General features: G+C 44.2%; 1 protein-coding gene across 5 annotated transcripts in view; it reads right to left on the bottom strand.

The window, feature by feature from the left end:
- Positions 1-25,805, bottom strand: part of CAMTA2 (calmodulin binding transcription activator 2) — a 2,181,461-nt gene that overhangs the window by 259,310 nt on the left and 1,896,346 nt on the right. For all 5 annotated transcript variants that reach the window (XM_044077091.1, XM_044077090.1, XM_044077092.1 and 2 more), the window contains one exon: positions 13,402-13,480. In XM_044077091.1, coding sequence (XP_043933026.1) covers positions 13,402-13,480 — 79 coding nt within the window. The remainder of the gene's footprint in view (positions 1-13,401; positions 13,481-25,805) is intronic.

Here is a 25,805-nt window from a genome sequence, read left to right as displayed (position 1 = left end):
TCTGTCTAGCAAGCGTGCTGTATTATACAAGGACTATAACTTAATAAAGTCAGGAAGGTGTATCAATGAAAAGAACGCATCATGTATGTTTCTTGTTTTGTGTGCAAGGGGCCAATGATTTGAAAACAGCCCAAAGGTAATCTTTATCCACCACTGGCCAGATGCATTTTCTTTGTATGTGGTACGGGTTTTAATGCTGTTTCGATGAATGTGAGTTTCAAGGGCAGAGAAGTATTAATGTCAAGTCTGTTTTCATCGTGAGACAGTATTGCTCTGTTTATCAGATGTCTGTTAGTGTTTGTGCATTGATGTGCTGCAAAATGTAAAAATAAAATCCAAATAATCATTGTAGAAGTAAAGCAGTATGCATACATTAGTGCTTATGGTAAATGGGGCAAAATAGCCAGGTAATGGGATATTGGAATGGCTGCAGGTGGACTCTGGTGCCATATTTTGGCTGTCTGTTCTTCAGTTTGTGTTCGAAAGTTTGTATCCCACAATTCCATTGGAGTGGGTGGGGTTATATAAGTATGTATGTAAATTAGATGTTAATCAGCATACAGATTTGTACCTATTTTTCATGGGCCTTGTCCAGATTTTTGATATTTCCAGGTTGAGAGGTATGCCCCAGGGAACAACCACAATGACAATAAGACCTTAAGACAAAACACGGTTGTTTGGGGTTTCGGAACTTATGTGGACAGTGACCTAACTTTTGACCAATGTGTCCACTGATGTAAGAAAGTCCTATACTGCGCAACCTTCAAGAAAAGGGTTAGATCTAGGGATGTCATTGCCCCCCTTTAGTCAGCCCTCATTAGGCCAATCATTGAGCATAACTTCCCCCTTTGGCCTGTATCTGTCCAGACACATACAACAACTGGAATGCCCTCCTAGATACCTTACTAAAAGGATATAAGGCCTAAACAATATGTTCTACATGGATTGACTTAAAGTTCTGTCATTAAAATTGGCATCCTACAGACTGCTAAGTGGTGAGCTGTGTCTGGCATACAAGGCATCCTCCAACCCAATACTGATGGATTTACTGCACATCAGCAAGACAAATGGCATCAGAAATACTTGGTCTAGGGATCTAAACCTTTAATGCAACATAAACAGAATGATTTTAGAGGGACAGGTTAATCTCTGGAACAGACTCTGCATCCACATAAACCGAAGCTCATCCTTGTCCATACTGAAGTACAACTTGAATCTATGGATGAGTAACAGAAAATTTATCCCAGGACTGCCCCCTGTACTATTAATGGACCTCTGTCATGCATGATTCTCCTCAACTTATCTATGCTATAATCCCAGTTATCTTCATTAGAGATAATATGTAATTATCAACCATGGAATGGGTAAGGCCAGTTTAATATGAAATGGGATCGGTTAATTCAAGCACTAAAAACAGAAACTGGCTATGTTTAAAATAGCCTGTTAGGGCAGCTATCCTAGTAATTACCTATGAACCTATCTCATACAACATCAAATGTACACCACAGGCACAGACTTTTGGATGAATCAATGATTTCTTTGAATTTTTGCAGCAAATAACAGAACACAAAAAGATTTCCTCGGTAGAGTATAAAAAGTCTTTTTACAGTTTGCTGTTCTCTCACTTGTTTTCAGCACAATTCACTTTCTTTTACAAGACTCTTAGTGTTCCACTACTTTTTTTCTCCTTGTACTAAGAAGTCCAAAAAGGGTGAGTGATGGGAGGAAGACACTACTTGTCTCCAGGAGGTCTGAGAGGTCAATGCTGGTTGACTGTCTTCTTTCCCAAATCAAATTCTGTTGAGATCCAAAATCATTTTCTGCAACTTCAGCATTATGGCCCCAATCATATATTTCAAGTTGTTGCTGTCATGCATACACACAGCATGTCACCTCAATTGCTACCCTTAAAAAATAAACATCTTCCTTGTACCACTCTGATATCAGATTGGGATAAAAGTGAACACACAAAATGCCATATTTCAGCTTGATGTTTGTCAGACGTCTGCCAGCTACTCCAGCAAAATAAACTAGGAAGTTTGGGGAATGTAAAAGATTATATAAATGTAGAAGGCTGTTAACTCATCTCTGATGCCACTTCTAAACTGTACCCATTTAGATTTTCAGTACATAAAGGGACTGGGTTAAGGGACTACAAGATTCTCATTTGACAGGTGTATACTGGCATTTATAGCACCATCAAGAAACATAGATGTCATTCTCTTTGGGGTTCTGCTCTAATCCAGACTTATTTACTTACTTAGTGTTTGTTAACTTTATATGTTGGCCAATCCAATAGTGTATAGTTAGCAGTACCTAAATAACTTAGCACATGTGCTTGTTAAAATATGAGTTCAGTATAAACGTATAACAACAGGAACCTCAGTAACAAAGCTACTATTTTATAGGACTTCAAAAAAATAATGCAATGCAGTTTCATCACCCACCTCTTTTCAAATTAAAACTCATCTTCATCATGCTGAACAACAGATCTAAGTAGTAATACTTTTAAAATGTCATCATACGTAACTACATCGATAAGAGTATCCCTCTAAAGTTATGTCATATGCAGAGTAGGATGACTAAAATAACCGTAGCATTATACTTCTGAATAAGCTACTAAATCTATAGTTTGATTTATATTTGTATATGCCTTCCCATCCATACTTATTACCCCAAACAATACAGTCAGATAATATACAAAAGGAAAAAAAAAAACAAGTCTATGTACCTTCTCCATACAATATCTGTATAGCATGTTAGGGTTGCATCTCAGTCTGGGTGACACTCAGGACTCAGGCTGAGTTCATGCAGTACAGGGATAAAGAGCCTGGATGGCAGATGCGACCACAATCCCCAAAACAGTGTAAAATCAAGAAATAAGCCCATCACATGGCCTTCTCATGGGCTACTCACTCTAATTTCAGGATCAAGAATTATGCTTTCCTGTCACCAACCAATAAACAAGGTCTCACATGAAAACAGTAAAGCTGGCTGCCTTCCTAATTCTATCTGGAACTCTACTAAAATAAACACTTACCTTTAACCAAGTGAACACAAATTAAAATGCATTTTAAAAATCACACTGTTACTCGTCCTTAAGACAAAAGAAAAACACCAGCTGGATCTTACTTCAAGAGTCTCCCACCTCTGAAGCCGTGCCTTAAGTAATTAACATAATAACTAAACCCCAACTGTAAAATTCCTTAGTACTTCTAGAATTGATTAGCAACAGAACTCAAACCTGCAACCCAGACAACGAAGAAGATGTAACCAGCCTTAGGTCACAATTCAGAAAGGAAGTCATCACCCCTCATCCCTTTCAACATGCAGACATTGTAAATAAGAACAAAGGCCCTTGAAAAGTGGGTACATTCAGTTACAAATCTGGACATCTAATAAGCATCAAATCTAAATACCAAACATCACAAAATTCTTACTGATTCTAGTTGAAATGTGGAAAACTACTCAGAAAAACAAGTTTAAAAAAAGAGTGACAAAAATTATAAGCACATTATCAAAGATGCTGTATAAAATCTGTAGACTTTAATGAACTGTAATACAAATTTCTACTACACAAGGCCATACATTTTTGATTCAGAAAAAGGGAGATATAAGCTCAGTGAAGCTGCGGTGGTACAGCGGTAGCGTTGTTGCCTCACAGCAAGAGGTTCTCCTGTTCGATTCACGGTTGGAGTGCCTTCTGTGTGGAGTCTGCATGTCCTCCCCGTGGTCGTGTGGCCTCCAAAAGACATGAGTGAGTGGGCGTGCCTTTGCTGAACGTTGGGCGCCGGGCTGGCAACTCGGCACCATAAAAAATCTACTGCCAATCATTAGCGGATTGGAGTTCCGCTGTGGCGATCCCTAACCGGGAAAAGCCGAAAAGACAAACAACTAGTATGTTGTTCATGTAGTGTGGTTTTCTGTGTAGTAGCTTCAGAAATCACCTCTGACCAATTGCATGCAAACATTTTATGTATAAAACTTTGTTTCGCCACTTTAAACAAGATCTTTAACATCAGTATTATAACCATAAAAAAATCTGTAAAACACAGCTGCAACAAAAAACAAGCAATATACTCCTGCACGAACATGCACTTACAACCAATAAGAACTATGAATCAACTCTCTGTAATCATCTACATTTCAATAGAAAAATGAGCTGTTAGAAGGGACAAAGTGAAAATAGCAACCCAAACCATGGATATTCTGCAAAGTCAGCCATGGATGAGAGGTAGAGATATGCCATCTGGCATCTACACCAATCTGCAAAACACATGCACACATGCACACACAAATCTCTCTCTCTCCAAATGTAATACATGCTTTTACCAGTTCCACAGGTGCACTACACACTGTTTGGAAAACTCCTTCTCTTCAGCCCTGCACGGCACCATATTTTAAAGACCTTGCGGTGCTCGAATACTTTTTCACTACTGGTCCATTAAGACCATGACAAGCTTTAGGATTCTTTCTTTCTATAACTCGTAGCCATCTCAGGTCAAAGGAACTGCAGGACAAACAGAGACTTGTGAAGTAAAATCAGTACTCCTCGGTTAAAGCGGAGCGGTTGCAAGGTTTGGTACAGCGGAATTACAAGGTATTGAACTGGGTAGGTCCTGCCCCCCTACAATGATGTCATCTCGGGGTTCGGATGATTGTTACCACTGGTGGAGATGGTAGCATAGTGAAGGTCGTGCGACTTCGTCACTCTGGTATAAATACTTTTTTTTTTTTTTATACCAGGTTATAGTGTGAGTTTAAAAAGGGGGAGGTGCGTGCCCCTGTGCCAAAGCCTAAATCCACCTCTGGGGATGGATGGTTGAGGAGAAAGGAAGTCTGAATTAGGAGATCAAAGCTAGAATCTGAGGTTGCAAGACAATGGTGTAAAGTGTCAGGGGTAGTGAGTGACAGAAGAATCCCAAAGAAATTGTAAAGTAACATGTAAAAAACAGCAGTGCAACCAGTAGTTCTCTACAGCATAGAAACCAGGCCAGTGAATGCAGTGCAGCTGAGGAAGTTAGAGTTAATGGGGATGAAGTGCCAGAGAGGCATGGCAAAGTGCACACTGTAGAAGGGACGAAGAAATACTGACATCTGAGCAGAAACTAACATCACTCCATTTGCAAAGAAAGTCAAAGGGAAAAGATTACAGTGGTCTGACACATATGCAGGAAAATTTGGTGAAGATAATTTGGGAGACACAGGAAGAAAGCAAGAGGAAATGATGATGCCAGAAAGCAGACAGATGGGTTGCATGAGAGAAGGCCTGTAATAGTCAGACATAACTGTCAAAGAAGGTAGGAGCGATACACTGAATCAAAAGAGGTGGCAAATGTTGATGTGACACCCTGACCTGCTGTAGAAAATGAGAAATAGGGGGTTGATAATGATGAAGATTACTAGTGATTCTGACTTTTCTGGCTAAACTTAAAACTTCTTTTTAGTTTTGTTTTCTTACAGAATTTGTTTTTCTCTCAGTCAGAAACAAAGCCAAACTTTCTGTCTTCTAATTTTTGTGCCTGACCTGAATTTCTTTTATAGTCCCAACAGTTTTCAATGGTTAGATGGGCAGTCCCCAAACTGAAAAGAGGGATCGATGATTATCCTGACTAACACAAAAAAATGAAATAAACAGGAATTTGAAAAGAAAATGCTTAAGGGCTATTTGTCTACTGCATTTACATTTGTTCAACAGTTCAGCCACAGCAACACTATGAACACTCAAAATAACAAAGATAAAATCAGAAAAAAAAATGTTCATCTCTTAAGGCGGCAAGAAAAAATGCCTAGAGAATACAGAGATTCCACTAATGAGAGAGAACCATGTGCACATTTACACAAGTGGAGAGCTGTCCCAAGCCTTCTCTGGTGCACTGAGACAAAAGAAGGTGCTGCTACCATTTACCTTTTTAGCGTATGCAGGAGAACAAAGGTATGTGGGAGAAAAACTCAAAAGTTAAGATTTACTGCTGCAGTGACTAACCTTTAAGCGGATCTTGGACATAAGGAATCTTATAAGTGTTTTGTTTACAGCTCTGACAAAGGCTAATTGTACCTCACATATACTGCTTCAGGAAAAATACCAAAAAAATGACCCCCTTCCAGGCAATAATGCCTTACTCATCTACTATTAGAAGCAGTATTTTTTCAGACTTTTACAAAATCTTTCTTACTCCAGACCTAACCTTTACACACTCCAAATGTCTACTCCAGACTTCTGTGATGAGCTGCATGCTTACATTTCTGACTTATGAAACTGCATGTCACTTCTGCATGTACATGATGTGGCTCTTATCTGGTCTAACCACTAACTGTCCACTCCTAGAACAATCTTGCTGTAGGTCACCTAAACTGAAGTATGTACACTGAATGGTGCTTCATGTAAATTCATTTGCATAAAACTGTACTGGAACAAAAAGTTTTCTAAGTGTTTCGTGTTGGGGTGCACACACACATCCATGGGGGGAGCACACTTTCCCCTGTCCCCTAAAAAAAAAAAACTATTAAGTGACTCCAAGGCCAATGCACCTTGGGAAAAAAGGCAAGTTCCTCCTTTACACCAACCTGGAGTTGCTAGCTCAGTAATTTGATGTGCTTCTCCTTCTGACTAGGACAGCATCAAAGAAGTATTCTTCTTGTGTACCCTACTCAAACAAGATGGTTTTGACAAATGCTGCTGCAAAATCAATTTTAGGAAAAAAAGAAGTTATGTACGCACCATAACGTTCCATCTGAGTAGTTGTACTTCATTTGTCTTCAACCTGTGGGATACAGATCCATATCTGATCCGAGCCGGCAAATATTACTAGCATCAGCTCCGAGCTCCAGTCTCCTCCCCTTACCTATAATACACCTCCACTGCCTTCCATCTCCAGATCGAGTTTGCTGAACGTATACATAGAACCCAACGTTTTAACATACTTGTGACCTATACTGCAGCCATTAGGCTGATCATGCACCAAGGTCCGGGGGAAGGAGGGAGGGATGGTTGAAGACAAATGAAGTACAACTACTCAGATGGAATGTTATGGTGAGTACATAACTTCTTTATCTGAAGTAGTTTACTTCATTTGGTCTTCAACCTGTGGGAAAGAATCCCCAGCTACTAAACTCCTGGGAGGCACTCATGGAAGGATATTCCAGAGCACCGCGGAGCCAAGGGATGCTCTCCTTCTGGAAGTCAAATCCAATTTGTAATGAGAAATAAATGTATGACATGAGGACCAAGTAGCTGCAGAGCAAATGTCATCCAAAGACACTCTAGACCAGAAAGCTGCAGACGTAGCCATGGACCTAGTGGAATGAGCTTTTACCTGACCTGGAGGAGACATGCCTTTGTCTTTATAGACCTGCTGGATGCATGACGAAATCCATCTAGCTATAGTGACCTTGGAAATATGTTTCCCCAAAAAGGGTCTATAGAAGGAAACAAACAATTGATCAGATTTACGAAACTTTTTTGTCCTATGTAAATAGAATTGTAACTGTCTATGAACATCCAACATGTGTAGCTTGTATTCCATCTTGTTCGTAAATTGGGAAAGAACACAGGCAAATTTATAGTCTGATTGATAGTGACTGGAGATGCCATCTTAGGAAGATAGGATGGATTGGTTTGAAGTAAAACTCTGTCTTTTTGAAAAATCATGCACAGAAGTTTGATGGACAAGGCCTGTAATTCTGAAACCCTTCTAGCAGAGGTAATAGCCACCAGAAAAACTGTTTTCCACAACAGGAATTTTAGATCTGCAGTTGCGGCAGGTTCGAAAGGCAGAGCGACCAGAGCTTGGAGAACCATAGTAAGGTCCCACAGGGGAACAGGATCTTTGACCAGGGGGCATAGCAAAAAGGTGCCTTTGATAAAGGCTTTACACAGTCTGGAAGATGCTAAGGATGCAGAATTCTCGCCCACATGAAAATGGGAAATGGCAGCCATCTGAACTTTGACAGTAGAAGAACTAGCTCCATGCTGGAAAATATCAGCTAATAAATCAAGAATAGCAGAGATAGGGGCCGTGAAAGGGTCTAAACTCCTCTGAGAGGCCCAGAAAGAAAAACGTTTCCACTTGCTGCGATAAACCTTTCTGGTTAAAGACTTATGAGCAGCTACCAAAATGGATCTAACTAAGGAGGATAGTCCAGGAGTCCTAGAAATTATGGGAACTGGAGCAGCCAAGCCGTGAGCTTCAGGCTGTCCAGACTCAGATGAGGCACCCCCAAGGGGTGTGAAATCAAATCCTGAATGGGATCTAGGATCCAAGGTGGAGCCAGAAGGTGAGACCAAAGGAAGGGAAACCATACCTGGCAAGGCCAAAATGGGGCAATGAGGATCACCTTGCTCCCCCAGTCGACAAGCTTTCTGCAGAAACCTCAGAATGAGAGGTACTGGCAGGTAAGCATACAGAAGACTGGGAGGCCAAGCATGAACTAGAGCATCTCTGGGGCACTCCCCCGGTGGGGGGTTCAGAGCAAAAAACGTGCTGCACTTCACGTTGGAAGGAGAGGCGAAGAGATCGCAACAAGGTTGACCCAACTCGCTGAAGATCTGTTCCACTACTGACAAATTGAGAGACCACTCGTAAGGCATCAGAATGGTCCGACTTAGCCTGTCCGCTAGAATGTTGGACCGTCCCGGAATGTGAGTTGCGATGAGAAAGCGACAGGTGGAGACTGCCCATTCCCACACTCTCATGGCCTCGCGACAAAGGGGGTGAGATCTGGTCCCTCCCTGTTTGTTGATATACCAGACTACTGACATGTTGTCTGATTGAATGGCAATCGTACCCAGAGGAAGAAAGGCATGAAGGGCCTGCAATGCTAGAAGGACCACCCTCATCTCTAGGACATTGACATGCAATCTGGTCTCTATGGGGGACAACAGGCCTTGGACTGTCCTGCCCGAACAATGCCACCCCCCCCAAGTTGGGAGGCATCAGTGGTCACTGTGGTTTGGGGTGGGGCTGGAACAAAGGGTCGTCCCTCCAAAATGTCTGGAGAGCTCATCCACCATATGAGGGATGACCGACACACTCGACTTAGGTGGACAGGATGATTTAATGGTAGTTCCAACAGGGACCACTGAACCGTTAGAATCCACTGAAGAATCCGCATGTGTAGCCGAGCACATGGGAGAAGAGTTATGGTCACTGCCATCGAGACTAGGGCCGTCAACACTGATTCCACTGTCAGGAGGGGAGAACGGTAGATCAGGGAGACATGCATCCTGAGGTTTTGAACTGTCTCCGAAGTCAGGAATACTTTGCACTGAAGTGTGTCTATCCTGGCAACAATGTAATCTATTACCTGTACAGGATCTAGGAGAGATTTGGATGTATTGATTGTGATACCCAAACTCAGGACAAGTGTCAGAAAGTAATCCCTGGTTTGGGAAAGTAGACGACCAGTGGGAGCAGTGAGGAGCCAATCGCCCAGGTACGGATAGACCTGAATCCCCTGAAGCCTCAGGTGAGCCTCTACAACCGCCATCACTTCGGTAAACACCCTGGGGGCTGTGGTGAAACCAAAGGGTAGGGATCAAAACTGATAATAATTGGCCCCTAGCCAGAAGCAGAGGAACCTCCTGGAGCTTCTGTGCATCTTTATGTGCTAGTAAGCATCCTGAAGGTCTAACGAGCACATCAAGTCGCTCTCTTGCAAGTACGGCATGATAGACTATAGTGTGACCATCTAGAACTTCTCTTTGGCAACTGACAGGTTCAGGGTAGAGAGGTCCAGAATGGGCCTTAAGTCCCCCATTTTCTTTGGCACCAAAAAGAACCTGGAGTAGAAGCCAGATCCAGACTGATCTGGTGGGACAGTTTCAATGGCTAATTTTCCTAGCAGCTTGGAAATTTCCTGTACTGCTGCCTCCCTTTGCGTGGATGGAACATCCGGGAGGTGTCTGGGAGATAATGGGGTGACCCACGAAGGGGATAGAATATTCCATGGATATGATTTGAAGCACCCAGCGGTCTGTTGTTATGGACTCCCATGCCGCTGGGTGCAAGGACAATCGTCCCCCGACTGCATCCAGAGTAGAGCAGCTGGGCAACCCCTCTGAATGGTTCTCGAGACCCGAAGTTTCGTGGACCCCCTCTGCCTCTAGGCTGGCATCCATTCTGTCCCCCTCTGCCTCTAGGGGAAGAAGAGCCTTGAGTGCCCTGGGAATACTGAGATTTCCGGAGCCACATCTTCTTTTGCCCTCTCTGGTTCCAGGAGAAAGACCTTTGAGGGTTTGAGAAGCGGATTCTGATGGCAGACAGTGCCTGCCAATCCTTCTCACTCTGGACTAGTGTCTTCTTGACGGTCTTACCGAAATGTGTCGAGCCTTCATAAGGGGCATTGGAAAAAGACACCTTAAAGGGTTCAGTAAATTGACACAACATGAGCCAGGCGTTATGCCTCATGGACACGCCAGACCCAACTGCCCTAGCCGCTCCTTCCATAGCATGGGAGAGGAGTCCCATGGACGTACTTGATACTGCTTTTAGAGTGGCCATTTTCACGGAGAACGAAGCCTTGTCCTCCTGTGACATGGACTTGGGGGGAGACTCCTCCAGCTCCTTTACTAGGTCGCGTTGGAGTCTAGTGACATGGGCCAAGTAATCATTCAGTGCCCTGATCGAAAAGGTAGCTGAAGCATACACCCACTTCCCTAGGCAGTCTATCATCCATGACTCCCGGTCAGGAGGGTGGACCGAGGAACTTTCCTGAGATAGTTCCCTCTTAGTGGCTGCTGCTACCACCATGGCATCCACAGGAGAGCAATTATTCCAGGATGGCCTGTCAATGGGGGGACTTAAAATTTTATCGGGTCGCTTGGTAATAGGTTCCACTGTGTCTGGTTCCTTCCACGCCCACGAGGTGATCAAATCCACTAAAGGATCCATGGGAGGGGACACCCAGGAAGTAGACGGGCCCATGCAGAAAGCCTCCAGGAACACAGACTTATAAGAAGAGGGCTTGAGGGCAGACCAACCTCCTCGCTGATGCAGGATCTCCATGTCGTCTCCAAAGGAGACATCCTCGGGAGGTGATCCTGGGGAGTCCCCCATCATCTAAATCTGTGTCCTCGGTTAGAGACTCGGGGGAGTCCAAGTGCCTTCTCTTGCACGTATGCTTGTTAGGCACATCTCCAGTGGGGCTCTGAGGAGAGCACTCACAAGCCATCTGTTCCTCAGGGGGAACCGTCTGGGGCTCTTCGAGCACGGGCTGTCCCTCTGGTAAGACAATGGGGACCGTAGACAGAGCCGAGGGAGTCTGGGTGAAGTCCAAGGGGGTGGTCAGGGGTCTCGATTCAATGGAGAGGACCCTTTCTACCAAACTGAACGCCAAAGGAGAGCGGACCTCCTGGGAAGCTAATAAGGAGGCTGGTCTCCCCAGGTCTGACACGAGAATCGGAGCCAGACCCGAAGTGGACGGAGCTCCGAGGGAGAGGACCTGGACCTGCAAAGTTGGAGCCAATGGAAGAGGTTCCACTCCCTCAGATCCGACACCCAAGCTCTGGCTCCGAGAGCGGCTTTGATCTGAACTAGTCGGATCCGAGATGCTCCAGGCCACTGTCGGCGTTGAAGAAACAAGTACTGTCAGCGCGACTCCCTGACCAAGGCCAACCTCGGATCCAAGTACTCCGAAGCCGAAGGTCGGATCGGGGAATGAGAAATGGGTTGAAAAAAAAAGGAAGCGAGCTCCCCCCTCCAGAGGGAGGGGGGGCTGGCAAGACTCCCATTTGGATCTGTGTACAGATAAAGCAGCTCATCATCTTATCCAGATCCATATCCGATAAGGAGCGGGTCGACCGTGATGAGGCCACGGACTCTGACTTGGTGGGTCGGGGAACTGAACGTGCCTCCTCCGGCTCCGGGGAGAATCTCGGAGACCGGAGCCGAGGAGAGTCATGGATCCATGCTGACTTACTCGGAGAAGCGAGGTCCGGGGACCTCTTCCTCTTTTCCTTCATCTTCAACTCTCTCTCCCATTCTCTACCTCTCTTCTGCTCAGCTACCACAGGCTTAGATGCAGGGGTTTGAGTCCTAGCCTGGGAGGGAGGGGAGGCCATAGGAAGAGAAGCCGGAGAGGCAGTCACAGCAGCTGCTGTGACTGAAGCCGAAGACAAGGAAGGAGGATCAAAAGCAGGAAGAAGACCTTTGAGGGCCAACTTGGTCTTCCTATCTTTTAAAGCTTGGGGGTTGAACACCGCACAAATGGAGCAGTCCACACTAAGGTGTGCCACACCTAAGCACAACACACACAGAGTGTGACCATCCACTGGGGAGAGCTTATGGCCGCACTAAAGGGGGGAGGGACACCACAGACAAACTACTCTTAACTATCTATTTAAACAAACCTACACTCAACGCCAAAGCGATGGGAGGGGAGAAGGGGTACCTAAACTAACCTAGATTGTCTGAAAGAAACAGAAAAATTTTAACTTACAGTAGAGAAACAGCCCACTGCTAGCTAGAGCTCTGAAGACACGATGTATAACAAATTGCAGCAAACGAGATCTGGGTATGGAAGGCAGTGGAGGTGTATTATGGGTAAGGGGAGGAGTCTGGAGCTCGGAGCTGATGCTAGTAATATTTGCCGGCTCGGATCCGATATGGAACCGTATCCCAAAGGTTGAAGACCAAATGAAGTAAACTACTTCAGATCTTAAGATATACTCTTCTGGTGTCCACACCAAATTGTGGCTTGTTCCTCATATGGAATGTGGCATTTCCCCTCCACAAAGGGCAATTAAATCATTTCCCTATTCAAGTATCTAGGAGTGTGGATGGATTCCACTTTCTAATTCTTCATCTTGACAACATTCAATAGGAATTCAGATAAGCTAAAAAAAGTATTCTGTTCAGCTCAACTTAAAAGTGTCTGCTGCTTCTCCCAGCTCTTGTTTTCTAATGCTCATGCTTACTGGTAAGTAATAAGCCATTATTCCCATCAAATTATACACTACCTTGTGCTAACTCTGTTAAGCTTAGGAATTTGCTGAACAAATACGTAGATTTGTTATTCCTGCAGCTACTTACCAGAAATAAAGAAAAATAAAACAAAACTGCTAATTATCTGAATTTTGATTGGCAGTAACTGTTGTTTTCAGAGAGTTAAAGTATTAAAACAGAGTTTAATAATGACAGTATATCTATGTTGCTAAGCATGCATAGTTTCCAATGGAAAACAGTAACAAGTGTGGAACAGCTGCATGATTTATGACTGTGTGTGTTTGTTTACCTAATGCCAGTTATAAGCTAACTGAAAGAAGAAAATTGCACAGGGTGTTACCCAGGCTGCCTGTATGAGCATAAAACATAGTCTGAGTTACATTTCAAAATAATGTGGCAGTTAGTAACGGATGCAAAGTCCTAGCAGTGTGTGTTACAGATTTAGACTGTGACTCACCAGAGGTGTACAAGAAAAGTGATCCACATTCAACGGGTCAACTTCCTGTTCCAGATCTAGGCTTGCTTCATTCACAGTCCTAAAAGAGCAGTGCAAAGATCAGTCAGTCTGAAATACATTTTTCTTATAAAAAAATATGTTAAGGCCTACATGCAGAAGTAACTATCATGTAACAAATGGTACAGAAGGTCAGTGGACAACTAAAACAATTTGAATTTAAAAGTTTCAGTGCAATACACATTTCTATGAATTAAAATTTCTTAATTATATATGTAGAGAAAGTATGTGTCTGCATTAGTCAATACAAACTTAATAGTTATAGAGTCACCTAAATTTACAATCAGGACAGCTAATTTGCACAAAAAAACAAAGTTGGCAATGTTTCTACCTTCCAAGTACAAACTCCATAACTTCACACGAACTATGTTTACTTAAACAAAATTAAAAAAAGGAATAGAAAACCTTAAATTCAACTTAATTTTTTAACACACTCATTCTGTTTACTTTCAGGTAACCTCGGCTAAAGTTGACTTCCATTAGTAAGTTGTTTACTTTTCTGCAGCATAAACTGTATGCAAAACTGTCTCTTCTGGCAAATAAGTTATGACCCTAACTGCAAAGCAGGAAACAAGGCTCAATTAACAGATATAGCACCTTAGGAGACAAATGTTAAGTTAGAACTACATAGTTCATGACTAGGTCCTCTCAGGGTTGACTAATACAGAAGTGTCTTCTGCTGAGGACCAAAAGGATAGCTCTGGGTATTTAATGTGCTGGCTGACCTTTCATGAAGAAAGCACATTGTGAGGTGACATTATGTGGGTGGGAGCATCAATTCCCATCTGCCTGCAAAGCATGTTTGGCATGAAAGAGCAAGTTAGGAAGCAGAAGGGAAAATAAAAAATACTCACTTGATTGAGGATGACAGCTGCCTGATGCTGAGCTCCCACCACTCATTACTCAGACAATACATGTGGTGATAAAAAGGACAATCTGCTGAAGAAAGGGACCCTCCATGAGGTGATGTGGTGTGCTGCAGCTGGCAAGTGCATCACTGAAGCTACAAGGTTACATTATGGAGGTGTGAAAATATGAAAAACTGAATATTTATATCACTCCTTCCTACCAGGCATCACTATATATCTGTACATTTATGGGTTATAACATGGCATCTATAATATTCAAAACATAAAACACCTAAGAAATTTCAGTTAGATTGTTAATACAGTAGCTGGACTGCCACCTATGAAACAGAAGAGTTAAGTCTGCAGAATGACTCAGGTCAATAAGGGCTACAGAAAAAGAGAGACACATAAAAGATAGAAATACACATAATACACCCACATCCACCTACACGGCCACAGCCACACAAACATACAAGAGCACCCATTGGCTGCTTTCTCTTTTTTTACTGTGTTGCAAAGATACATACATGCTGCACACTTAGGGCACAGCACAACCACACTTGGAAATGTGCAGTCCAAAAACAAAACAGTGAAGTCCACAAAACATGGTATCATCTCTTCTTCAGACAACAAGCCTCAAGGTAAGTAATCATTACTGGAAACTGCATTTAGGTTTTCAGTTATCTGTCTCCTTGAATGCTTACAACAGTACACATAGGAATATATATATATAAATTAAGAGAAAACTGTATCAAAGATTTGTTGGGTCATGGATCATACTGGCTTTCAAGAAGCCTGACTGCCATAGACCATTGTTGATATTTTATACTACCCTTTTGAAGGAAGTTAAATAAATGTTATGTATTTACCACAACAACAGAGCCCTTCATCACAGTCTGCCCAATATAACATGTGTGTCCTCGAGATGCTTGCTGGATCAGACTTGGAAAAATCAGTGCTCCAGCTTCAGGCCCCTTTAAGAATTTCCCTTCCAATAATGCACCTCTTCTCCTAATTAACTCAGATCTTGCTTTGACACCTTAAGATGCAGATATACTAATCTGTGCTGCTTTGGACCCAGTTAACTCTAACCAGAGGATCATACAAGCCTTACAAACAACGAAATGGGAAAGTTGGGAGGGTTGTCACACTGGGTGGACTGGAATGAAAGGATTTATAGTTAAGTATGTAACTTTTGCATCCTATTCATTGAGTCCATCCAATCCGACATGTTAATCAGAATCCCAGGCTACAGAGACACCGGGCAGCATTATGACAGGAGGCCTTTCAGGATGGTAGCACCGAAGAATGCTCTAGCCCTGGAAGTACAGTCTGATAAAAGTATGCATGGATGACCAGGTGTGTATCTCACAAATATCATTTAGTGAGCAGACTCTGAAAAAGGCAGTAGAAGTTGTCATGAATTGAGAAGAATGAGCTCTTGATTTACCAGAAAGAGGTACTTATTAAGCATATAAATGAACGTAATGCAGTCTGATGACCATCATTAAAATGCTATTTTGGATACCTTTTTTTCCAATTCGTTTTGAGTGAAAGAAACAAAAAGTTGTTCATCCTTCCTAAATGACTGTGTTCTGTGAAGGAAGAAACAAAAAGTACAGTTGTGTAAACTTACCATAAATGTAGATGTTCGAGTGTATTTACTGTTGCAGTCATCACATTTGGGTTATCCTGCCAGGACAGCCCTAGGGTGGCCCGAATACCAGAGGCTTAGTATTTCTGCATCGGTTGATGTTGCTCCAGGACTGATGTCAGGTCATCAGTAGTATAAAGTAAGGCAGCTGACGCCATTACATCAATTTTTCTTGCCCTAACCTGTCAGGAGCCCCCAAGTGGGAGCCAGGTTCTGGTGGGAGAACCCCACCAGTAGAAAGTAAATACCAATATGTCCCTTGTAAGGAAAGAGAAGAAAGAAGAGGGGGAAGGAGGGAGGGAAACCAGGACTGCAACAGTGAATACACTTGAAAATCTACATTTATGTTAAGTGTACACAACTGTACTATGTTCTTCGTGTTTCACTGTTGCAGTCACCACATTTGGGATGATTCCCAAAGTTGAGGAAAAGGGTGGAGTCAGTCAAGGAAACTACAGGCTGGGTAGGATGCCCTGCAAGACTACAGAGGCAAACCCTGCCCTGCATTTGGAGAAGATAGGCAGGTGGTAATGTTTGGTGAAGGTGTGAACAGATGTCCAGGTGGCAGCCTCCAGGATGTCCCTGATGGGGACACCTCTGAGGAAAGCTGCAGAGGTGGAGGCTGCTCTGGTGGAGTGAGTCCTGACCCCCTTGGGGGGAGGCTTTCCGGGTTGTTTGCAGCAGAAACGGATGCAGTGTGCTATCCATTTGGAGATGGTTTGCTTGGAAATGGCTTTGCCCACTGCCCCTGCAACAAAGCTAACCAGCAATTGATCAGAATTTCTCAAGGATTTAGTCCAGTGTAGATAGAATCTGAGTTGCCTGTGCACATCTAGAGAGTGCAGGATCCTTTCCCCCTTGTTCTGTGGGTTGGGGAACAAAATGGGCAAATGACTGGATTGACTGAGAGCCACACTGGACACCACCTTGGGCATGAAGGATGGGTTAGTCCTGAGGGATACCCTGTCATCATGGAAGATGTTCCACAGCCATGAGTGCTTGCAGCTCAGAGACCCTTCTGGCTGAAGTGATGGCCAGAAGGAAAGCTGTCTTCCAGGAGAGAAATTTTAGCTCTACTGAAGAGGCAGGTTCGAGGGGGGGGGGAGCTTTTCCAACACAAAGTTAAGGTCCCAAGCTGGGGTGGGTGCTCTTCTGGGTGGCCTCAAGTTGCTACCCCTCTTAGGAACTGTTTGATCAGAGGGTGTGAGAAAAGGGGATGCTCAGTGGGAAAATGAGCAGAGATAGCAGGGGCATGAATTTTAATAGAGGAAAAGGAGAGTCCACTGTGTCGCAGGTCAGCTAAGTAATCCAGGATGAGAGGGAGGGAGGGCTGTGCTGTACTGGCTCCCTTAGCCTGAATCCAGGTGCAGAACCTTTTCCATTTGTCAGCATAAGACTTCCTAGTGCTAGGGCATCTGGCCTCACGTATAACATCTAGAACCTGTTTGCTGAGGTTGGCAGATTGATCGGGGGTCAGGGAATAAGCCAAGCTGCCAAATTGAGTGTCTGCAATTGGGGATACATAAATTCCCCTTCCCTCTGGGTCAGGAGGTTTGGAATCTGAGGGAGATGCCAAGGTGGCAGAGGGGACAGGCTTTGCAGCAAGGGGTACCAGTGCTGGTGAGGCCAGTCTGGAGCTATAAGAATTGTCCTTGTTTTTTCCTCCTTTATTTTGAGCAGTACTCTGGGGATGAGAGATAGTGGAGGAAAGGCACAGACCGACAGATTGACCCAGGGGAAGGACAGGGCATCCTGTGATGATCCCTGGTGCAGAACTTCCTGAGCTGATGGTTGGTGTGGGAGGCAAAGAGGTCGACCTTCGGGGTGCCCCATTTCTGAGTTATTAGGGCAAACGTTCTTCTCTTGAGCTGCCACTCATGTGGGTCCAGAAGATTTCTGCTTAAGTGGTCCACCAGAAAGTTGAGAGAACCTAATTGTGCTAACAGGTGGAGTTGCATGGCAGAGGCTTTGTGCCAAAGGGTTATGGCCAGCCTGCACAGAGGGTAGGACTGAGTCCATCCCTGCTTGTTGATATACCACATCACAGTTGTGTTGTCTGTTTTGATCAGGAGAGCTCCTGGGGAGAGAAGGGGCTTGAAAGCTATCAAGGCATGCTGGATAGCTATCATCTCTTTTTGGCTGATGTGCAGATGGATTTGCTGTGGGCTCCATTGGCCTTGTATGCACCTGCCGTCCAGGTGTGTACCCTGGGCATAATCTGATCCATCTGTGCTGAGGGTCTGGGTGGCGTGGGTTGGTGAGAAAGGTAGTCCTTTGTTGAGGAAGCATGCTGTTGCCCACCAAAGAAAATCTTTTCTGAGGCAAGGTATTATAGGTATAAGAGTCTCCAGGTCTTGAGAGTGTTGACACCAAAGGCTTTTTAGATACCACTGAAGTTTCCTCATATGCAGTCTGGCATATGGAATGAGTAGCATGCAAGATGCCATGAACCCCAGAGCTTGCAGGATTTTCCTTGCAGATAGTTGGGGTCTCGTGGCTAGTTGAGAAAAGTAGGCTGTCAGGAAGGTTTGCTTTTCTGGTGTAAGGAATGCCATCTGGGATGCTGTGTCCAGGCTTGCTCCCAGGAATAAAATCTTTTGGGCGGGTACCTGTTTGGATTTCTTTTCATTGATTGTGTACCCCAGGGAGGTTAGTACGGTCTTTACAAAGGCCAGGTGCTTGAGCAGCTGTTCCTGGCTGTCTGACTGAATTAGGCAGCCATCTAAGTATGGGTAAATCTGGATATTCCTTTACCTTCAAAAGGCAATGGCCAGAGCCAGACATTTTGTGAAACTCTGGGAGCAGTAGCTAAACCAATGGGAAGCGCAGGTCATCAGGAAGGTGTTTAGAATGGATAGAGCAAGGATGGGGCCCAGGTGCCCTCTTTCCTGGGTACCAGAAAAAGTCTGGAGTAGAAACCTTGGTCTTTCTGTTCTGCAAGAACATGCTGTACTGCCCTCATGGACAACAGGGACAGGACTTGCTTTTGCGCCTCTGCCCACTGGTTTTGAGGTAGATCTGGGAACCCTTTTGGAGTTGGAAGGGTGTGGAAAGAAAATTTGTATCCCTGGGACACTATGTTGAGAACCGAGTGGTCGTTGGTAATGGTGGCCCAGGTGTTTGCGTGAAAGGAGAGTTTTCCTCCTAGGGGTAAGTGGAGGTGGGCAGAGGGGGGGGGGGAGTCATTGTGAGTTCTTACCATGAGGGGGTGGCTTAGAACTCCCTGGTTTTGAAGTGGAGGTAGTCCACTGCTTAGATCTCTGCATTCCCTGTGTTTGCTGTCTGTGGGATCTGGCTCCCCGGGGTCTGGACTGAGCTGACCTGGTGGGAGCAGGAAAGGACCAGTGCTTGGAGGGACAATGCCTGCTGAACCTGGGTGGCTGGACCTGTAAGAAATCCTTAACTGGCTGCTTTTTGCTTTTTCTTCCATCCTTTTTAAGACCTTAGTGCCAAATCAGTTGTCTTTGTGCAAGGGGGCATCCAACAATTTAGATTTAACATGGTCTAGCAAGGGCTGTTCCTTAAGCCATGCATGCCTTCTGAGGACAGAACTGGTGACTGTTGCCCTGCAAGAAACTTCTAGGGCATCAAAACCACAGTGCAAGGTGTGTTTAGTTACTTGACTTGCAGAATGCATTAACTCTTGTAAATCTTTAGATTCTGCACAAGCAGGAAAGGAAGACATTTTTTGTTTGAGGAGTTCCAGTGTATGTTGCTGAAATTTTAGCATATGGAACTGACGATTTAGTGCTCCGATATCAAGAGTAGCTGAGGTGTATAGTTTTTTACCCCATCTGACTAGTGCTTGGGAATCCCTGTCTGAGGGGGTGGGATTCATAGCAGAGGTTGCTTTAATTCCTTTAGGCCCTTGAGAAATTACCTCAGGGTCAGCAGTAGGATTTTTAAAAAGAAACTTGGGTGAGTCAGGGACTCTGTAATACCTGCCTGGTTTTCTGGGTGCAGGAGGGATGGTGTCAGGAGTCAAGCTGGATTACAGTAAAACATCCTCCACAACATCCAGGACTGAGGGGATGGCCAGGGGTCTGTGCTGTGGAAGATCTAAGAATTCCCTGAGTCTCTTTTTAGACTGAGGGAAGTCTAGACTTTCCCATTGGAAATGCTCCCTTAAGGTGTGAAGGGTTTTACCAAAGGAAAAATCCTCTGGGGGAGAGGCTGAAGGAATGGAATCCTCTGCATCAGAATCCTCAAAAGCAGAGAGGGGTTGCATGTCTTCATATTCAGATGCATCAGAGTCATCGGACTCCTCTTCAGACAAAACTACAGGGGACAGATCTCTTTTTCTTTTGGAAGGGGTAGCTTGGCTTCCCTGATTAGCATGATAAAGTCTTCCGCCATTTTAAGCATTTGAGACTGAGGCAAGGAAGCACATGCCTGAGATTGGGTCATCGGTTCCTTGGGTGTGCTTCGTAACCTGGGCCTAAGAAACTCTGTAGTTTTCAAAAGAACGGCAGTCGTGAAAGAAGTCATCAGTTTGTGTCGAGAATCATTAGTGAGAATGCATTCCTCGGAAGCCGGTGCCTGCTCAGCGGCTCTGATCCCATCCAAGGTAGAGACGACCATAGAATCCTTAGTCGAAGAAGAGTTTTGCAGCATACCAGACTCCGAAAGGGTCGCTGTAGTGGCCTGCGAATCCACAGAAGTGGGCATCAGGGGCTGCAAAAGCACCTCAATGAGGACCAGAGAACTGACGACTAGCTTAATGGGAGGGTCTTCTTTAGGTTAGGACCTGTGCTGTCTGTCTCTGTCTTTATCTTTACGTTTTTTCGGAAGATCTGCTGTCGGATGGCTTACTGAAGTCATATCGGAGTTCGAGGACTGCAAGCGAAAATATCTAGCTACAATAAGGCCCTGAAAACGTATAGTTCAGGCGTTGAACAAAGCACAGAAGTGACAGCGGGGGACGTCGTGGTCTGGGCCTAAGCAAGTGATGCAGTAAGAATGAAAGTCTCGGTGTGGTATTTGCTTTCCACAGGCGAGACAATTGTTAACTTTTTCTGACATCGGTTAGTGCAAGAAAAAAGGATCCCCAATGAGGTACTTAGCTTCAGAAGACTTCAGCTTCAATTTGGAAGACGAAACTCAGGTAGCGGCCGACTGTCACTCATGCAAACTACTTCTGCTTTGGGCTCCATGGCAAGAAAGACTGATGTAATGCCATTGGCTGCCTTACTTTATACTTCTGATGTCAGTCCTGGAGAGACAGCAAATGACGCAGAAATACTAAGCCTCTGGTATTCGGGACGGCCGAGGGCTATCCTGGCAGGGATAACCCAAATGTGACGACTGCAACAGTGAAACACGAAGAACATCAGTAGCCCTCAGTCGGCCTGATTCAAAAAGTCTTGGGTCCTTTGTCGGTTGCTGTCCCTTCTTCCATGACGTCAGGTCATCAGGGGTATAAAACATGCAGCCGACATCATTACGTCAGTCTTTCTTGCCGTGCAGTGCCCGAAGCAGAAGCGGTTCGCAAGTGCCGGTTGACCAACTCCTGACATTTTTCATTTTCGAGTTTCAGAACAGAAGTCTTCAACTAAAGCTAAGTACCCCATTGAGGAAACTTTTTCTTGCTCCTTACTGATGTCAGTAAAAGTTAATAATTGCATTACTTGTGGAAAGTAAAAACCTCACAAAGATTTTCATTCGTAATTTATTCCTTGCCTAGGCCCTGACCACGACGTACCTTGCTGTCGGTTTTGTACTTTATTTAATCAGCGCACTATCCGTCGTCGGTATATTTTCACTTCTAAATATTTCAGTTCTCAGTTTAATTATCTAGAAATGTCATCGGTTAGCCAACCGACTACTGGGATACTGAAAAAATGCAAAGATAAAGACAGAGACAGGCTGCCAAGGTCCAAAATTGCCGACGACGCTTCTCCTAAGCCAGTCGCCAGTTCGTCGGTACTCGGTGAGGTGCATTCACAGCCCCTGATAACCGCTACTTCTGACTCGCAGGCCTCTACTGAGACCCATTCGGAGTCTGGTATGCCGCGAGATGCTTCAACTCTGGAACCTGCAGACATCTCTACCTTGGATGGGTCCGTAACCGCTGTGCAGGCACCAGCTTCTGAGGGTGCATTCAGGCCTACGGACTTGCATATTAAACTGACGCCTCCTTCTTCATTTAGGCAAAAATCTTGAACCATGCCTAAGAAACCGATGCCCAGGCCGCATGCTCAGGCCTCTATGCCTAAAAAGGAAATGATAAGAATGGCTGAAGATCTTATAACTCTAATCAGGGGAAGTCAACCTCCCCCTTCTAAAAGACCTAGGACTGAAGTTGTTTATGAATCTTCTGAACAGGATTCTGATTTTTCTGATTCTTCTGATGATCTGAACTTGCCGTTATCTACTTATGAGAATTCTGATGCAGAGGGCTCTATTCCCTCTGCATCCCCTCCACAGGATTTTTCTTTTCATGAGACCTTATATACTCTAAGGGAGCATTTCCTTAGGCTATCTCTCCTCTGCTACTTTCCTAGACCTATCTAAAGCATTTGACATGGTCCCACACAAACAACTTATCTCTGTCCTCAATAACCTATCCTTCTCACAATCAGTCACCAACTGGTTTCAGAGTTACCTGTCTGACCGCCAACAATCCGTTGTATGGCAGAATGACATATCTCCCCAACTACCTGTCTCCATAGGGGTTCCCCAAGGATCCATCCTTGGACCCCTACTCTTCTCTGTTTTCAAAAATAATCTAGCCTCTACCACCACACATGACACACTCATACAATACGCAGATGACTCGACCATCATCTGCTCAGCCCAGTCCCTACCCAAACTGCAAAAAGTCACACAGGAAGCCTTTTCCTCTGTTGAAACTTGGTTATCCGATGCCCAATTAATACTCAACCCAAACAAAACTAAACTACTCATCTTCCAACCCACCAAACATACTCAAAACAACTCTCACTTTAACATCACAGCAAAAGACAACACCACTATATACCCAACTGAACACACCAAATTGCTAGGAGTGGAAATAGACAATAAACTAAAATTTGACATTCACATATCCATGACCATAAAAAGTCCACAAAAAACTAGGAGCGTTATACAGAAATAAGCATCTTCTCACCAAAACAGCAAAGATTTCAATAGCAAATTCCCACCTTATCTCCACCCTACTTTATGCCTCTCCAAAAATACCAACCTAAGGCAATGCGATCTAAACAAGCTAGAGACCTGCTACAACAAAATTGCCAAATTCGCCACAGGGGCATCCTACAGTAGTCACCACTGTCTCTCACTTGCTGAACTGGGCTGGCTTGAACTCCCTCACCTCCTTCAATGGTATCAACTGTCACTCGCCCACAAACTAGTAAACCATCCACTAAATCTCCCATCCCTCCAGAATCTACTCCAACCCTATCGCACCACCAGACCACTAAGATCCAGCAACAAAAATCACTTGCAGATCACTAAAGCCAATAACTCTGCTGGTGAAGCACTATTCTCTTGCACCATAGCCAAATTATGGAACTCCCTCCCACCCACAATTATCACCGTACCATCATGCACCCACGTCAAAACTTTACTAAAAGTGCACCTAAAAACATGCTGGCTATGCCCTTGCAACTCCCACTCTAATATCACCCATCCCATCCAACCACTACCTTTCTTTCCACTCCACTAACTACCTTGATTATAGCAAGCTCAGATGCTCATAAGCCTAGTACTTATACAGCAGGAACTTCTTATTTTAACATTTGTTAATGTCTGTTATGTACTTCACAGATAAAGATTCTAGTTGTCTACTGATGTACTATGTTCTTCATCTGTAAATATGTTGTAAGTAATTGCTATGTAAATTGTTAATCGCTATGTAATCCAATGTAACTACTGTCTGTTTATTTTAACTGCGGAGCTTTTCTCCCCGGGCCTCTGCTGAAAATGGACCTACGTCCAGTCGGACACTCCTGGTCAACAAATATAAATAAATAAATAAATTTCCACTGGAAAAGCCAGGACTTTTCTGATTCAAAAAAGAGGCTTAGGGATTTCTCCTGCCTCAGCATAGGCCTTTAGCTATACCTCCTGTACTAGACATTGTTGATGATGCTTTTTCAGAATCTAGTTTGGCTCCTGATTCTTTGCCTCCTGCTCCCAGAAAACCTGACAGATATTACAGGGCTCCTGATTCATAAGTTCCTTTTTAAAAATCCTATTCCGGATCCAGAGACTATTTCACAGGGACCCAAGGGCATTAAGGCTTCCACTGCTAAAAATCCTACCCCCTCTGATAGAGACTCCAAGGCGCTGGATAGATGGGGTAAGAAAGTTTACACTTCTGCAACTTTGTCCATTAGGGCCTTAAACTGCCAGTTTCATATGTTAAAGTATCAACAACATGTTATTGGATTGCTTAAACAGAAAATGATATAACTTCCTGACTGTGCTGAAAATAAAGAATTACAGGATTTAATGCATTCTGCTGAACAGGTTGGAAAATATACTTTGCAATATGGATTTGATTCATTAGTGGCCTCTTGCAGGGCTGCTGTTACTGGGTCTGTGCTCAAAAGGCATGATTGGCTTAAGGAGCAAGGTTTGCCTGATCATGTTAAAGCTAAATTGTTGGATGCTCCCTTAAATCAGGACCGCCTATATGGCAACAAGGCTGAGGAAGTTCTTAAAAAGATGGAAGGTAAAGCTAAATCTATGCAAATTGTTAAAGATTTATTACAAGTTCAGACTCCTAGATTTAGTAGGCACTGGCCCTCTAAAAATTGTTCCTTTCCAGCCTCCTTCCAGGTCTTCTCAAGCCAAACCCAGACACAGTAAATACCCCAGGTTTCAGTCCCAAGGGACACACAAGACTAGGCAGTGGGGGGTTTCCGCACCCAAACCTGGGAGTAGTAAGACTCCCCCCATGCAAAACTGTCTCAATGACTTGCTTTTAAAACTACCAAGCACTTCCCAACTGAATGCTCCTTTAGGTGGAAAGATTGGTCTGCAGGCCAAAAACTGGGAACTCATTACCCAGGACAAAAGGGTTTTAAATATAGTGTCCCAAGGATACAGATTTCATTTCCACACGTTACCAACACCAAATGGGTGGCCAGATCTACCCCCAAATCAGTGGGCAGAGGCCCAAAATCAAGTGCTCTCTGTCTTAAACATGGGGGCTATTCAGTTGGTACCAGAAGAGGAAAAGGGACAAGGTTTGTATTCGAGACTTTTTCTGGTACCCAGAAAAGACGATACTTGGACCTTTCTATACCAAACACCTTTCTGGTGATTCCAAAATTCAAAATGCTGACTTTTCACCAGCTGCTTCCTATGCTAGGCAAGGATGCATGGCTGGCAACACTAGACTTAAAAGAAGCATACCTACACATCCCTATCAGGGAGTCTTGCAAAAGATACCTATGCTTCAAAGAAGGCTACATGCACTATCAGTTCTCTGCACTGCCCTTTGGCTTATCTACTGCGCCCAGGGTATTCACAAAGTGCCTAGCTCTAGTCATTGCATTTTGCAGGCAAAGAAATATTCAAATATACACATACCAGGACGATTGTCTAATTCAGGCAGAAAGCAAAGACATTCTTTTGAATCATCTGGCCTTTGTTCACAGAGTAATGACTTGTCTGGGGTTCACCACAAACGAAAAGAAATCCCACCTGATACCCTGACAACAAATTATATTCCTGGGAGCAAGCTTGAATACAACTTCCCAAATGGCTTTCCTCACGTCAGAGAAACAAATTCATTTGACAACTTACCTCAAACAAGTGGCCACAAAAACCCAGCTATCTGCAAGGCAAATACTGCAAGGCTTGAGGTTCATGGCCTCCAGCATTCTTCTAATTCC

The sequence above is a fragment of the Protopterus annectens genome, chromosome 7.part0 (assembly GCF_019279795.1).
Source record: "Protopterus annectens isolate FY-2018-M chromosome 7.part0, PAN1.0, whole genome shotgun sequence".
Taxonomy (NCBI): domain Eukaryota; kingdom Metazoa; phylum Chordata; order Ceratodontiformes; family Protopteridae; genus Protopterus; species Protopterus annectens.
This window is presented reverse-complemented; position numbering and strand designations above follow the sequence as displayed.